General features: G+C 37.6%; 1 protein-coding gene across 2 annotated transcripts in view; it reads right to left on the bottom strand.

Annotated features, from left to right (window-relative positions):
• Window positions 1-17023, bottom strand: part of MOSPD2 (motile sperm domain containing 2) — an 84377-nt gene that overhangs the window by 49206 nt on the left and 18148 nt on the right. For both annotated transcript variants that reach the window (XM_027533289.1, XM_027533291.1), the window contains exons 4-7: window positions 15042-15128; window positions 13223-13377; window positions 9838-9898; window positions 7472-7510 (exon numbers count right to left, since the gene is read on the bottom strand). In XM_027533289.1, coding sequence (XP_027389090.1) covers window positions 7472-7510; window positions 9838-9898; window positions 13223-13377; window positions 15042-15128 — 342 coding nt within the window. The remainder of the gene's footprint in view (window positions 1-7471; window positions 7511-9837; window positions 9899-13222; window positions 13378-15041; window positions 15129-17023) is intronic.

Below are 17023 nucleotides of genomic sequence, written 5' to 3'. Positions count from 1 at the left end.
AGTACTTTGGCCACTTGATGTAAAGAATGACTCACTGGAAAAGACCCTGAAGCTGGGAAAGACTGAAGGTGGGAGGAGAAGGCGATGATAGAGGATGAGATGGTTGGATGGCATCACCGACTCGATGGACATGAATGTGAGCAAGATCCAGAAGTTGGTGATGGACAGGGAAGCCTGGCGTGCTGCAGTCCATGGGGTTGCAAAGAGTAAGACACGACTAAGCCACTGAACTGAACATTTGTTTATCCATTCATCAACTGATGAACTTTGGATTATTTCCACTTTTCACTATTATGAATAATGCTACTATGAACCTTTGTGTAGAACTCTTTGTGTAGACACACGTTTTCAATTCTCTGGGACATATACCTAGGAGTGAAATTGCTAGGTCACATGATAACTCTGTATTTAATTTTTTGAGGAATGGCCAACTGTTTTTCCAGTGGCTGTGCTATTTAACATTCTCACTCACAATGTATGAGGGTTCAAAATTCTCCACATCATTATGGACACCTGTTACTTTATTCTGTCTTTTTGATTACAGCCATCCTAGTAAGTGTGAAGTAGTATCTCATTTGGTCTTAATTTGCATTTCTCTAATGATGTTGAGCAGCTTTTATGGGTTTATCACCCATTTGCATATTTTCTTTGGCAAAATAATTAAAATCTTTTGTCCTTTTCACCTGGGCCACTTGTCATTTTATTGTTACATTATAAAAGTTATTTATATATTCTACTCACAAGTCCCTTTTCTGATGTCTGATTTGTAAATATTTTCTTCCATTGTGAGAATTGTCTTTTTACCTTCTTGATGTGTCCTTTAAGGTACAAAAGTTTTCAATATTAACAAAGTACAAAATATCTATTCCTTTGTTGCTTGTGCTTTTTTGGGGTTTACCTAAGAAACCACTGTCTACTCCAAGGTCACATTGATTACCCCTATGGTTTTTCTAACAGGTTTATAGTTTTAACTCTGATCCATTTAGAGTTCATTTTGTTAGATAATGGAAGGTAGAGGTCCAACTTCATTCTTTTGAATGCGGATATTCAGTTGTCCCAGTATAATTTGTTTAGAAGGCTAATCTTTCTCCACTTAATTGTCTTGGCACCATTGTTAAGAAATCAATTATAAATGTTAGGATTTATTTCTAGACTCTGAATTCTATTTTACTGATCTTTATTTCTATTATGTTGACACCACAATGTCTTAATGCTTTATAGTGAATTTTAAAATCAAGAGATGGACTTTCCTGGTGGTGCAGTGGATAAGAATCCACCTGCTAATGAAGGGGACACAGGTTCAACTTCTGGCCTGGGAGGATTCCATATGCCATGGAGCAACTGGGCCCGTGTACCGCAGCAACTGAGCCAGTGCTCTAGAGTCTGCAAGCTGAAACTACTGAGCCTGTGCGCCATGATTACTGAAGGCCACTTATCTAGAGCCAGTGTTCCGCAACAAGAGGGGTCACCACAGTGAGAGGCTCATGCACTGCAACTGAAGGGTATCCCGCATTCTCCGCAACTAGAGAAAAGCCCAGACAGCAGTGAAGACCCAGCATAGCCAAAAATTTAAAAAATAAAATTATTTTTAAAAATCATTAGTTAAAAATAGTTTAAAAATTAATAAAATCAAGAGGTGTGAGTTCCTCAATTTCACTGTTCTTACTCAAGACTATTTTTATTACTCTGGGTCTCTTGCATCTCCATATGAATTTAAGGACAAACTTGTCTGAATCTGTTTAAAAAAAAAAAAGTGGGGGCAGCAGTTGGGATTCTGACAGAAACTGCACTGAATCTGTAAATCAACTTTGAAGCACTGCCATCTTAGTAATTAATAGGTCTTTTAATCCATGAACAAGACATGAATATTTACCTAGATCTTGAATTCAGTGGTGTTTTATAGTTTTCAGTGTATGAGTCTTCAACTTTTTATTTTAATTTCTAAGTATTTTATTCTTTGTGATGCTATTACAACTGGAGTGATTATATAATATCATTTTGGGTTATTCATTGCTAATGCATAGAAACACAATTGATTTCATGTTTTGACTTTGCATCAGGTCACCTTGCTGAACTTGTTTACTGGTTCTAACAGGCTTCTGTGTATATATGGTTTGTATTTCTTAAAAATTTCCATATAGATATCAGCTGCAAATATGAATAGTATGACTTCTTTTCCAATCTGGATGGTTTTCCTTTTTCTTGCCTAAGTGCCCTGACAATCTAAGTGTTAAGAGCTGACAACTTTATCTGGCTCCTGATCTAAGGGAGCCTGATCTATTCCTTCTTTTACTAAGCATGATGCTAACTGGGGGTTTTCAAAGATGAAGTTTTGCACAGATGTTCTTTATCAGGGTTAGGAAATTCTCTTCTGTGAAGAATTAACTTTACCCAAAGAAAGGTCTGGCCTTTATCCTCAGCTTTCAGAAGTAATCTTCATGTCTGCTGGAGTGTCTTTGTTTGCATATATGCCTTGAGTCACACTGGAACAATATGATTTAGTTTGGGGGCTTTGGGTCACACAGTATCTGTAGACCTCTGGAGAGACTAGAGAGTGAGATGAACCATGTGATAAACTGGTCAGGCCTAAGTAATGGAGCTCCAATAAAAAACTTTGAACGTCAGTGTTTGGGTGAGCTTTCCTGGTTGGCAATACTCTACGAGCATTGTCATGTACTGAGAGTGGGAAAGTAATGCACTTCACATTTGGTACTTTCCTGGATTCTGCCATATGTTTTTCTTCATTGGCTGATTTTAATCTGAATCCTTTCTCAGTAATAAATCATAGCTGAGTATAACACTTTTCAGTGACTTCTGTGAGTGACCGTAATAAACCTAAGGGTGATTTTGGAAACCCCTTTACATTACAGTTGGCATGAGAAGTAAGAGTAGTCTTGTGTGATCTACTGTGATCCCCACTAACTTTTCAGACATTCCAACTCTTTCTGCCTTCTATTCCTAGTTCTTGGGTACTGTTATCAAGAGAGTATAGTGGATTTTCTCAAATGTTTCTTGTGTCTATTAAAATTATCATGTGTTTTTTTTCCCTTTATTAATATGCTGAATACCTGGTTTATTTTCATATGTTGAACCAACTTTGCATTCCTGAAATGAATCCCACTTGATCATAGCATACAATACCTTTCACATGCTTGCTAGATTCAGTTTGTTAATATTTTCTTGAGGGTTGGTTCATTTATATTCATAAGGAATATTAGTCTCTAGTTTTCTTTTCCTGTGATGTGTGATATTAGGGATATAATTGCCTCATAAAATGAGTTGGGACATGTTTTACATTTTCTGGAAGAGTTTCGGAAGAGTTGGTATTGATTCTTCTATATAGGTCTAGTAGAATTTACTAGTGAAGCAAATACCTTGTTCTAACAACCCAAGAGACAACTCTACACAAGGACATCACCAAATGGTCAATACTGAAATCACACTGATTTATATTCTTTTCAGCCAAAGAGGAGAAGCTCTATATAGTCAAGTGAAACAAGACCTGGAACTGCCTGTGGCTCAGATTATGAGCTCCTTATTGCAAAATTCAGACTTCAATTTGAGGAAAGCTGGAGAAGGTGATGGCGCCCCACTCCAGTACTCTTGCCTGTAAAATCCCATGGATGGAGGAGCCTGGTAGGCTGCAGTCCATAGGGTAGCAAAGAGTCAGACACAACTGAGTGACTTCACTTTCACTTTTCACTTTCCTGCATTGGAGAAGGAAATGGCAACCCACTCCAGTGTTCTTGCCTGGAGAATCCCAGGGATGGGGGAGCCTGGTGGGGGCGTCGCACAGAGTCGGGCACGACTGAAGTGACTTAGCAGCAGCAGCAGCAGGGAAAACCACTAGGCCATTCAGGTATGACCTAAGTCAAATTCCTTATGATTATGCAGTGGAGGTAATGAACAGATTTAAGGGATTAGATCTGGTAGCGAGTGCCTGAAGAACTATGGATGGAGGTTAATAACATTGTACAGAAGGCAGTGACCAAAACCATCCCAAAGAAAAAGAAATGCAAGAAGGCCAAATGATCATATGAGGAGGCTTTACAAATAGCTGAGGAAAGAAGAGATGAAGAAGGCAAGGGAGAAAGGGAAAGGTATACCCAACTGAATGCAGAATTCCAGAGAATAGCAAGGAGAAATAAGAAGGCCTTCTTAAATAGACAATACAAAGAAACAGAAGAAAACAATCAACTGGGAAAGACTAGAGACTTTTTCAATAAAACTGGGGATATTAAGGGAACATTTCACGCAAGGATGGACATGATAAAGGACAGAAACAGTAAGGACCTGACAGAAGCAGAAGAGATTAAGAAGATGTGGCAAGAATACACAGAAGAACTGTACAAAAAAGGTGTTAAAGACCAAGATAACCATGATAGTGTGGTCACTCACCTAGACTCAGACATTCCCACAGTGTGAAGTCAAGTGGGTCTCAGGAAGCACTACTAAGAATAAAGCTAGTGGTGGTGATGGAATTACAGCTTAGCTATCTAAAACAGTAAAAGATGATGCTGTTAAACTGCTGCACTCAATATGTCAAAATCGGGCAAACTCACTGGTGGCCACAGGACTAGAAAAGGTCAGTTTTCATTCCAATCCCAAAGAAAGGCAACACCAAAGAATGTTCAAACTACCATACAACTGTGCTCATTTCATATGCTAGTAAGGTTATGCTCAAAACCCTTCAAGCTAGGATTCAGCAGTACGTGAACCTAGAACTTCCAGATGCACAAGCTGGGTTTAGACATGGCAACGGAACCAGAGATCAAATTGCCAACATCCACTGATCATAGACAAAGCAAGAAAATTCCAGGAAAACATCTACTTCTGCTTCACCGACTATGCTTTAGCATAGTCACACAATTGTGTGGATCAAAACAAATTGTGGTAAATTCTTAAAGAGATGAGAATATCAGATCACCTCACCTGCCTTCTGAGAAACCTGTAAGCGGGTTAAGAAGTAATAGTTAGAACCAGACGTGAAAACAACAGACTGCTTCAAATTGGGAAAGGAGTATAACAAGAATGTATATTGTCACTCTACTTATTTAACTTATATGCAGAGTATATCATGTGAAATGCTGGGCTGGATGAATCACAAGTTGGAATCAAGATTACTGGGAGAAATAGCAACAACCTCAGATATACAGATGATACCACCTTTATGGCAGAAAGCAAAGAGGAACTAAAGAGCCTCTTGATGAGGGTGAAAGAAGAGAGTGAAAAAGCTGGCTTAAAACTCAACATTCAAATGGTTATATTTGACTAATTTAAAATTAAATACTCTGCCAAATAAAAGACTTGTTTTCTAAGTACACAAACAAAAACATTGAACATTTTAAAAGCTAAGACCATGGAATCTGTCCCATCACTTTATGGCAAAAAGAAAGAGAGAAAGTGGAAGCAGTGACAGATTTTATTTTCTTGGGCTCCAAAATCACTGTGGATGGTGACTGCAACCATGAAATTAAAATACACTTGCTCCTTGGAAATAAAGCTATGAGAAACCTATTCAGCATATTGAAAAGGAGAGATATCACTTTGCCAACAGAGGTCCATAGAGTCAGAGATATGGTTTTTCCAGTAGTCATGTATGGATGTGAGAGTTGGACTGTAAAGAAGGCTGAGCGCTGAAGAATTGATGCTTCTGAATTGTGATGCAGGAGAAGACTCTTGAGAGTCCCTTGGACAGCAAGGAGATCAACCCTGAATATTCACTGGAAGGACTGATGCTGAAACTGAAGCTCCAATATTTTGGCCATCTGATGGGAAAAGTCAACTCACTGGAAAAGACCTCGATGGTGGGAAAGATTGAGGGCAGGAGAAAGGGGTGACAGAGGATGAGATGGTTGGATGGCATCAACTCAATGGACATGAGTTTGAGCAAACTCTGGGAGATAGTCAAAGGACAGGGAAGGCTGGCATGCTGCAGTCTATGGGGTCACAAAGAGTTGGACACGACTTAGTGGCTGAAGAACAACAACTAGGGAAGCCATTTTGGGTCTTGGCTATTTTTTATGATCTTTTAAATTAATAATTCAAGTTCTTTTGTTTTAATTATTCAGAATCTTGAGTCCATTTTCATAGTTTGTGTCTTTCTAGGAATTTGTCCATTTCATCAAGGTTACCTAATTTCTTGGCATGCAATTATTCACAATATTCCCTTACAATCCTTTAAATTTCTCTAAGGTCTACAGTGATGTCTCTTCTTTTATTCCTGGCTTTAATAATTTGAGTGGTTTTCTTTTCATTCATCAGTTTAACTAAAGTTTTGTTAATTTTGTTGAACTTTTCAAAGAACCACGTTTTGATTTCATTGCTTTTCTGTACTGCTTTCTATGTAACAACTGACTTTGGCAAACACAAATGAAAATGCACATTCTAAAAATAACATTAAATTTATAACGACACTGAAGCTGGTAAAGAATGTTTTTCAATGGTTTAACTTTGTTTTGTCAAAGAACGTATCATGACTGTTATAAGGATCATGTGACAATAGAGATTTGGATAAGTATTCAGTTCAGTTCAGTCATTCAGTCGTGTCCGACTCTTTGCGACCCCATGAATCGCAGCACGCCAGGCCTCCCTGTCCATCACCAACTCCTGGAGTTCCCTCAGACTCACGGCCATCGAGTCAGTGATGCCATCCAGCCATCTCATCCTCTGTCGTCCCCTTCTCCTCCTGCCCCCAATCCCTCCTAGCATCAGAGTCTTTTCCAATGAGTCAATTCTTCGCACGAGGTGGCCAAAGTACTGGAGTTTCAGCTTTAGCATCATTCCTTCCAAAGAAATCCCAGGGCTGATCTCCTTCAGAATGGACTGGTTGGATTTCTTGCTCAACTCTTGAAGCCCAGAAGAAAACCTAGCCAAGACCTGCATTCTGTGATATAGCTCATGTGAAGGTGACAAACTGAGGCTTCTGGCTACAGTTTTACCTGAATGGTTCAGTATTTAAAAACTGTTTTTAGGCATGACTAAAGGGTGTCCCCTGGAGAAGGCAATGGCACCCCACTCCAGTAATCTTGCCTGGAAAATCCCATGGATGGAGGAGCCTGGTGGGCTGCAGTCCATGAGGTCGCTAAGAGTCGGACACGACTGAGCGACTTCACTTTCACTTTTCACTTTCATGCATTGGAGAAGGAAATGGCAACCCACTCCAGTGTTCTTGCCTGGAGAATCCCAGGGACCGTGGAGCCTGGTGGGCTGCCGTCTATGGGGTCGCACAGAGTCGGACACGACTGAAGCGACTTAGCAAAGGGTGTCCCCAGAGCCTGGGAACAGAATGTTAGCCCAGTTTGCCTAGGAGTAGCCTTTGACTATTCTAGCTCCAGCCTGTTAAAAAGTACACACCAAGCACAATACAAACATTTTTTAAAAAAAACAAGTATAGAAATATTGCTAAACTGGGAAGAAAAAAAAAGGAATCAGATATTTTGTATTAGGAAAGTATAAGTAATATACTCACCGTTCATTATCCAAGGCATATCGAAGATCACTATTTTTGCTGAAAGATGGGGAAAAAAAAAAAACATCGACTGTAACTCAGTCCTGCAATTGTAGTATCACTTATACCTGACCAAGAAAAAACTAGTGACGTAAATGGAACTAAAAGCTGAGATATATGACTCAGTTTGAATCCCATCAAGTGTGAGTAGTGCTAGAAGTAAACTAACTTCTCACAATGGTGAGGGGTTCGCCTAGGAGGACGGCTTATGTGTAATGAAAAATGCACTATCACTGCCCGCTGGCAAGTACTCTGTTCCTTTATTCATTTATAGCTTTTGTTTTTTGCAGAAAAGTACAAAAAATAGTTAAGTGGGTAAGTGGAGACTATGGATGTGGCATGTGGTATTAGTGCTAAAGTCCACTGAGCCTTAAAATGATTTCAATGTCTAATTTATGGTTTCAATTATAATTTTATAGAGATTATATTGTTAAACCCACTCTTGACAGTTGTCCTCCTCATTTTTAGTAAGTCATGTTTTAAGAAACCAAACTTGTTTCAACTTTTCTTAATATTATCAGCCCTAGGAAGCCTATAATTCCAAAGTACACAGAAATATTAGTTGTATACTTAGATGAAGATATTAAACAGCTCTATTAACAATTGTGACAAAGAATCAGAACTCACAAAGGGGACTTTTGATATAAAATTCATTCTATTTCAGATCAAAAGACAATTTCATTCTTCTCTGAACAGGGAACCTCCTAGAATAATTAATGTAGGACAAGTAAAGTACATGTAGGGAAGAAGGCACATGGAAAGAGGTACCCTGGTGCTCAATACCTCAGTCTTCATCTGAGATATGCCTCAAAAGATCTGGATTCAATAGTTTAAGAAATAATAGTTACATTTCATGACAAATTTCAAAGTATAACCTAAGATTCTATAAAATTCAATGTCTGCAAAGCATTATGAAACTAGAATATATACATTATATAGTTATTTGGAATGATAATGTTCAACTCATCTTCATATAGACCCATGAATTTATTAACAGTTTCCTCAAAAGAATCTTAGATGTTATTTTATAAAGCAGTAATGATATCTGTGCTCTTCAAAATGGCTCTTCACAAACTGCTTTGGATATTTCAATAAACAAGTGGAGATTTTTCTTTCATTTTGTACATAAAAAAAAGAAAACCTAATAATACGGGGTAGTATTTCCCTACTGACCAATGACTGGCACCACTCAGCAAGTCTTAATGAATCAGGGTACATGCCATATCAAGCAAGAATGCAGAAGGAACAGCAGATCCTACAGGTTCCCCAAACCAAACATTCCTTTTGCCTAAAAATCTTCATGAATACTCTCTCTGAAGACATGAGAGCACAGGGCTATGAGTGGCACTGATCCTTGATATGCTCTTCACTTCACATTAACTCTTCACTTCACATTAACACTAACGTGAAAGCATGCTAGCAAAAACCATCAAAATATTGTAAAGTTATCAGCCTCCAATTAAAATAAACAATTTAATTTAAAAAACCCACCAAGAAAAAAAGCTTGATCTAAAAAAAAAAAAAAAAATACAATGACTTAGGGATTCCATGCTTTAGTGTCACCTGAGTTACAAGTCCCAAAAGACCCCAACTGTGGAATTTGCCAGGGGTGTGTCCAACCAGACCTCAGTTTCCATTTTCTGATATCCCTGTTGCATCTATCCTGTCTCTTTACTTTCATCCCACACGGGTCACAAGTTTTTGGCTTTCTATGTGGGATGGCATCTTGATTCTCCAGGGGGAAACCATCATATAAATCTAATCAATCAAACATGAATACATAACACATAGCAGTGCTTCATTTAGGTAATTAACAAAGACTCACAATTAAAAAACAAAATCTAAATGCCAACTAGTCAAATGTTTTCTTAGTAACAATTTAAAAATATCAAATTGATAGAAAACAGCGCATTTTATGTTTGAGTTGCTTATCACACAATATGCTTATCAATACTGCTCATCTGTGTCTTGCATGTAAGAAGCTCCAAATAATACTTAAAAGTAATTTCTCAGTTGAAAACATTAGTCAAAATGGTACAATCTTAGAAATATATATATGTTTTTATGTCTCTGTATGTGTGTGTATGTGTGTGTTACAGGATGATAAACACACAGATTATAACATACTCTTACAACTATAAAGAACAGTGATTATTTATGAAAAATTTCTCCTGCACCTATTAGGATATGCATTTAAACTTCTAACACATTTAAAGCTCTTCACCAAAATGTAATGTCTCAGGTTTTAAAGGCTATAATAATATAAAGCTCACAACTGTCATTGTCTATGGTTTCACTATATTTTTATAAACAAGAAAGTTACTTACAGAGGTATTTAGGGTAATAAACCTTAAAGCAGTTGATGATAAAGCGTACAAAGTCCATGTCCTGAAATAAAGAATATACATTTAAATCTTTCAGACTGTCCACATTAGAAAATTTTAAATTGCATATTTCTAAGGGTGCTCAATTAAATAAAAATGAGGTAATTATTAAATTCTTTAAAAATAGCTCATAAAATAAGTATCTATATTCCCAGAATTTGGTTTTAAGTCATTAAGATACTTAAAATAATCAATCTTAAAACTGAATTAAATATATGGCTGAGTCCCTTTGCTGTTCACTTGAAACAATCACAACATTGTTTGTTAATCGGCTATACCCTAATACAAAATAAAAAGTTAAAAACATTGAGTTAAAGAATTTAAATGCTTATACATCATTCATGTTACCTCAAACTAGTTAGATACTTCAGGCTTCTAAGGTAATGTGGCATTATAAAATGGATCTAAAAAGGAGCTCTCATAGAAAAATTCTAAAAATCTGTTGAACAATTAAAGAATTATTAGAACAAATATACAGGCTATAGCCTGACTACTGGGAATGGCAATATATATGTATATAAATTCTGATATGTCTCTTTTTTAAGCCTAATTTCTATACCTCATAATAGTCAATAAAATATATTTTATTAATCTTTCACACAACAGTTAATCTGATCATACCAGTTCGCTGAATCTACTTCTACCTTTGTTCCTCTTATGTAGGAATCAAGAATTTTTTTTAGTTTATATTTAAATACTGTTCATTGACTTCAATTTCTGGGAGATATAGCTGACTGTTGGTTCTACTGCACTCAACACAGCAACATGAAATTAGATTATCAGGGATACTATCTACATGGATCATTTCATTTCATTTTGTATGTTTCCACTAGCCATGGGATGACTTACTCATCAACTATCTTGTAAGGACTGTAGGATGAAAAATACAACCAGGTAAACTTAAAGGCGTCAATTACTAAAAGGTAAGCTGTCCTGGAGATCTGAGTCTATAAAGTTATTCCTAGCATGTGAGTTATAGCATCTTTTAACTCCAATAAACTGAAAATAAGCATCCTTAAGTATTTATTATGGAATAAACCCTAGCATATAATAATACTTTTATAACTAGTCATTATATCTACTGTACACAGGGTTTAATAATCTGTAGTAAAGTAAGAATCAAGAGAATACCTCAAAATTTATATATTTAATTACCTAGTACATGATCTGTGGCCCCCAGACTTTGCCTAAAAAGTCCTTGTCCAATATTCTTGTTGGAAATACCTTTTATTTCCAAGGTATTAAATAAAATAAATAAAAGGTATTAAATTAAATAAATACCTTTTATTTAACTGAATCACCTGGCTTATAAAATCCATAATTACTGCTAATTCAAGTCGAATTTTATAGGATGCCACTGGTGTACGTATATTGGCAGGTACTACATAAAAAAGTTCCATGAAACCCACTGCTCCACATTCTGTGAGGATATTTTCAAGGATGCTAGTCATTATCCTGTAAAACGTCTTCCCTTTGAAGAGTCATGAAAGACTTTTCTTCTAGTTCAAGTATCAGGAATGGATGAACTTCTCTTAAGACACAGATTTTAAAGTATGTCCACTGAGTAATTTTAAATGTTTCCATTTCTTTCAGGCAAGGTTAAAGCCAAATTGGTGGCCTAACTCAAATAATTGTAAAAAACCTTTTGACTTACAATTCTGTATACACCTTAAAGGCCAACTTAAATCTTCTGTGAATTGTGAGGATTATATATAATTATATATATATAAACATTGTTATGTATAAATATAAAAATATATAAACATTATATAAATATAATTCAGTAAGATTCTAGTACTTGGAAATATTAATGATTTAAATACTAAGTAATGCAAATAAATCTTATTTATAAATTAAAGATAATGAAATAAAATATAAGTAGCTTGAAAAATTATCAGACAGCTCAACTCTCTGCCCCTGTATTTGTTAATAAAAAACATTAACATTTTTTTTTATGATTCTGGGTTAATTCAAATACTAATTATTAGAATAGTATCATACATAAAGAATAACAGAATCATAATTTATTTTCATGGAATATTTATTTATCTAGGCATTTTGGTTTAGATTTGAGATATAAAATGATTTACTCTGTAATCTAGAACTCACTGACATGGAAACTAGATTGAAAAATGAATCAAGGGCAAATGACTCAGAGATACAGAAAGATTAAAGAAAATGTGGGCCTACTGCCTAAAAAAACTCTATCTAGCTTTTTTTTTTAATGTCTAAAGTTTCCCTTTTTGGGGTGAGGGTATCACTATGATACAATTTCATTGCCTTTATCATCTAAAAAACAGCTATTTTCCAGTATTACTGCGAATTCTTTATAAACACCATTGTACATAGCTACACATATGCCATCAATTAGATATACTAATAATTCATCACTTCACTGTGTTGACATTTACATCTTTTCTAATTTTTCACCATTTTAAATGACACTCTGAAAAAAAATTGTGATGCACAAAGGTTTATTTTTTGTACCAAGGTTTATTTCTTTAGAATAGGTTTCCAGAAGTTAATTACCAGGCAAAGAGTATGAATACGAACACTTGAAAGATATTAACATACTTTGCCAACTGGATTTTCAAAAAGATTTCAACACTGATGCAGGCGGGTCCCCAAACGCCACTTCACTGCCACCAGCATTAGCCCAGGTTTGAGTGTTAGAGACAACAGCTCTAATAAACAGACAACAAATCCCCATCACTGCTAAAGGGTTTGCAGTCAGCACTAAGGGCTCAAATGAAAGACTGGTAAGTTTTATTTATTTTTTTAAGATTGGCAAGAATCACCTGAAGAAAAGTGGGTTTGAAAACTAACCAAATCAAACAGAAAGCGAGTTTAAAGGAGCAAACAAGAACCCCAAGAAAATCACAAAGTGCTGGATATGCAAAAATGCAAGTGAACATCCTTCCACTGCAAAACAGGTAAGGGTATGCTGGAGAGCTCCACATTTTCAGAGTGCATTCCTCTGTGACAGGCGCAGGGGAAGTGCTACAGAGGATACTGGCTCTGATAGAAAAGTTCACTGTTACCACATCTACTCATTACCCTGCCAGCTTGACACCCAATATCCTCATGTCGGGCAAGGAACATTTCTAGGAAATATACAGTTTCAAGGCCAAATATGTTTAGTTTTTTGCAAATCCTATTCCATGTTTGACTTCAATCACAATTCTGGGCAGGGGAAATAAATTCCAAACATGACTTGATTAGCTCAATTTTATAGGATTCTTTGGTTGAGTGGCTGGTGATGGGAAGGACAGGAGAGGAGGATGACATCATGATAAACAATGATTCAGAATTAATGAAAAATTCTTACTATGTTATTTAGTCCAGTCTCTGACAGGTCAAACATCACTGTAACAGGCTTCCCATTTTCTCTCTTAGCATACCGTTCCAACCAGAATGCAATAAGCTTCTTTTTGTCCAACATGGTCTTATGGTCTTTTATATGGTACTTCACCCTGATCCAGACTTTAAGCAGAACATAAGATAAAAAGAAGAAAAAATATTAATAGCATTTTAATATTATTTTATGCATATTTCATTTCCCTTGATATTTTTAAATTTATATTTCATTTTGTTTCTCAGATTAAAAACATCTCTTCCTTCTTTTAAATGAGAAACAGTGTATACTTGTGAATCTTAAAGAGTCAAAAAAAGGTGTCCACCCCCCCCTAGAAAATACACTTTCCCCCTTAGTAAGCAAGGGAAGAAAGAAAATACAGGTGAACAAGTAATATTTGCTAATAACTTACAAGTACTCTACCATGTGCTTAACAATAAAGAAAGCACTAGAAAAACATTTTATCCAGAAGAAAAGCCCAGACAGAAGCACAGTGGTGGCAAAAGCGGGTGTCGTGCGTGGGGGCGAGTGTTCAGAGTGGCGGCAGCTAGGACAAAATGTGACGAGCAGTGGGAGGAGTAGCTGAACAGAGAGAGAGCTGGGCTTGAAGGACTCTGCGTTAAATGCTAAGGTGTTTTGATTTTCCTATTTCAAACACCTCTGAGCAGCAGCACAGAGGGAAGACTGCAAGAGGCAGAGAGGGAGGCCCAGCAGGCTGCATCCTGGGAAGGGCCTGGGGTGGGGATGGGTTGGGACTGAAGTGAGGAAGTGCTGCTGAAATCAGAGGAGGGGCTCAAGTGAAGCTCTGTCCGGGGAAGAGCCAATGGCTTGTGGACCAGAGCTGGGCAGTACAGGGAAGGCAGGGGCAGGATGTGTGTGGTGCACTGAGTTGTGTTGAAGGCGGCCAACCACTGATCCAGGGCACAGCTGGCCATGTATGTGCATGTGGCCTGGGGGACAGCCTGGCATCACCACTGTTTGGGGGATAGGGGCTGAAGGAGCCCAGGTACTTGACATCACCAAAGAGGCTGCATCAGCTGGAAAGGAAAAGAGGCCAGGAAAGGAACAAAGCCTGGGAAATACATGTGAGGCACCAAGTGGAAGAAGAGAAATGGGAAAGGAAACTTAAGCAGGAGGAGCCGGCACTGGGAGGAAAACGCTCCGAGAGGGCGTTGACACGGAGCTGATCACAGGCCGCCGACCGGGCGTGCGAGGTGGGCATGGAGCCTGCAGCACACTGCTTTGGCAGGCCGACTGCTCAGGATGGGGGCTCCGACGCGGCCACTGAGTGCCAGCCTTGGTGCCAACCAAGCTGCATTTTGGGCAAAGGGGAGAGAGGACTGACGAGGGAGACCCTGCAACAGCAGGCTGATGATCGCCTCACTCTCACACCGACTTAGGAAGAAGCAAGGGGAGAAGACTGTGGGTAACTTGAGAAGGAAAAAAGTCCATTTAGCCATCCTCAGTGACTGTCAAAAACATTCTCCATCAAGATATCGGGTTGAATTTTAATATCAGTAAATTAGAAAGAAGAAAATGACTCTGGGTTACATCATTTTGGCTGTGTGATGGGATGTGGCATTTGGGCCTTTACAGCCTGCTTTATTATAATGCAAATGGTACATTCAACTACTAAGTACCTGATGCTTGGTCCACCTGGCCCTAACCATTCCCACCGTAGGAAACCTGACGTGTGGTTCATACACAGAAAGTTCTGCCTATTATCAGTTCAGTTGAGATGGATGACATCTCAAAATCCCGAAAAGCTAGTACATATTTTAAATATACTCACATAACTTGTTGCCTTCTTTGTCATAACCGTGGAGATAAATGCCACCAATTTCCAATAGCCACCTGGGAATGGAGGCTTCAGTCAGGTCTAAAAGGTGACAAACTTTAATGAGTAATTCTAACTCAGAGGTCTTTTAAAGAGAATACTTACAACATACAGATTACTATTATATAGTAGTTCTGGTACAGAAAACGATAAGGTTATTTTTTAAAAAAGATACAGCTTTTGCAAACATCTGGAAAGTACCTCTGATGATTAAAAAAAATATAGTGTTTCTTACTAAGTAGGAAAAAACTACATAAAGACAGAGATGAGAAAAATGGAAAAAATCCATTTCCTTTTACATGTTAGCCATTATGATGTGGACACATTTTCATGTTTTGATTTTATTTCTCATAATGATTTGCAAACAAATATCACTATTGGACAACTTCGGAAGAACATGGCAGTAAATATCCACATCATAGTCTCAGAGGTGATGTAAGAAATCACTATGGTTTCTCTAGTAAAATGTTTTAGTCTATTTTTCTACAAAGTCTGATAACCAGCAGAGGCTAACACATTTATAATCTTGGTACAGGTGGGAAATACTTCACGAAAAATGCTAGATCCTTTAGCAGGAGGCCTGCTCTCTAGCAAGGTCAAGAACCAACACAGCAAGGCAGCAAATGCCAAGGCTTTTGTGGCATTCATCAGTACTGCCCTAAGAACTCTCAAAGATGGCTTTATCTTTCCTCAGCCCTCTCTCATCATATCTCTGCTACTGGCCACTAGAAACTAGCAATTCTATGTAAGAGAAAACTATTGTTGAGCTTAAGCTTTACCCCCGTACTTAAACGACAGGAATATCAGGTTTACGTTTCTTGCTTGGTTAATGAATGCTCACTGTTCAAATTTCCTACAGTTTTTATATTTCCAATCAAATGATTTTTTAAATACCCTCCTTCTGATAGATTCCTTCTCCAAATATATGACTGGAAAGAGTATCTGTTCTGGATTTATTTGTTGACTATTTTGTATTAAATCTCCAGACTCAGTCACTCCAGAGTTTATAATCCTTACGGTCAGGAAACCCTTCTTTAAACCTCATTGAAACCAGTAGTTTCAATGACTTATTTGAAACTACTTTTGCTGGGAAAGATTGAAGGCAGGAGGAGAAGGGGATGACAGAGGATGAGATGGTTGGATGGCATCGCCAACTCGATGGACATGAGTTTGAATAAACTACAGGAGTTGGTGATGGACAGGGAGGCCTGGCATGCTGCAGTACGTGGGGTCACAAAAAGTTGGACACAACTGAGTGACTGAACTGAAACCAGTAGTTATGCCAGTTTCTTCCTGTTAAATTTTTTAGGAGGAGAGAGATAATGGGTAACCTTTTCTGAAAAGAGGTCTTCATTACTACATAATCCCCTCTAAGATTTAAAACTCTTTTTTTTTTTTCAGGGAAGGGGGTGCAATTTCAATCTAGAATTGGACCTTGAAATCAAAATGTTAAGAGGAGGTGGCTACAGGCATCCTTGGGGATAAGCTTGCATTTTGGGGATTCCCATTTATCTAGTAATTCCACATGGAGCACCTATTAACACAAGCAACCCTGGGAATAGAGGCAGACACCAGGCAACAAGTGAGAAAAACAGGCAAATAGTACCTCTTTTACTCCAGGCTTGGTGGTAAAGATGCTGAGCTGCTAGTTTAATTAAGGTTCTAAACCAAAAAACTACAGAATAGGAGACTGTGCTGTTAGTGAAGAACGTGAGTGTGATTTGGCTCCTTGGCAATCTGATTTCCTTGTGAATAATCCTACTTTTAAGACTTACTTATAAGATGCTTCTCTCAAAGCGTTACTGGGTCTTTATAAAACCTCGTACCCTGATATTTATGATGACTGCCAAGAATATTTCCAAATATGCTATTCGATACATGTAAAATAGTAACATTTATGCAGGGGAGGGATACAGTACACAGTCAAGGTTAAATTG

Source organism: Bos indicus x Bos taurus, chromosome X, assembly GCF_003369695.1.
Source record: "Bos indicus x Bos taurus breed Angus x Brahman F1 hybrid chromosome X, Bos_hybrid_MaternalHap_v2.0, whole genome shotgun sequence".
Lineage (NCBI taxonomy): Eukaryota > Metazoa > Chordata > Mammalia > Artiodactyla > Bovidae > Bos > Bos indicus x Bos taurus.
Note: the sequence above shows the minus strand (reverse complement) of the source record. Positions and strands in the feature narration are given on the sequence as shown.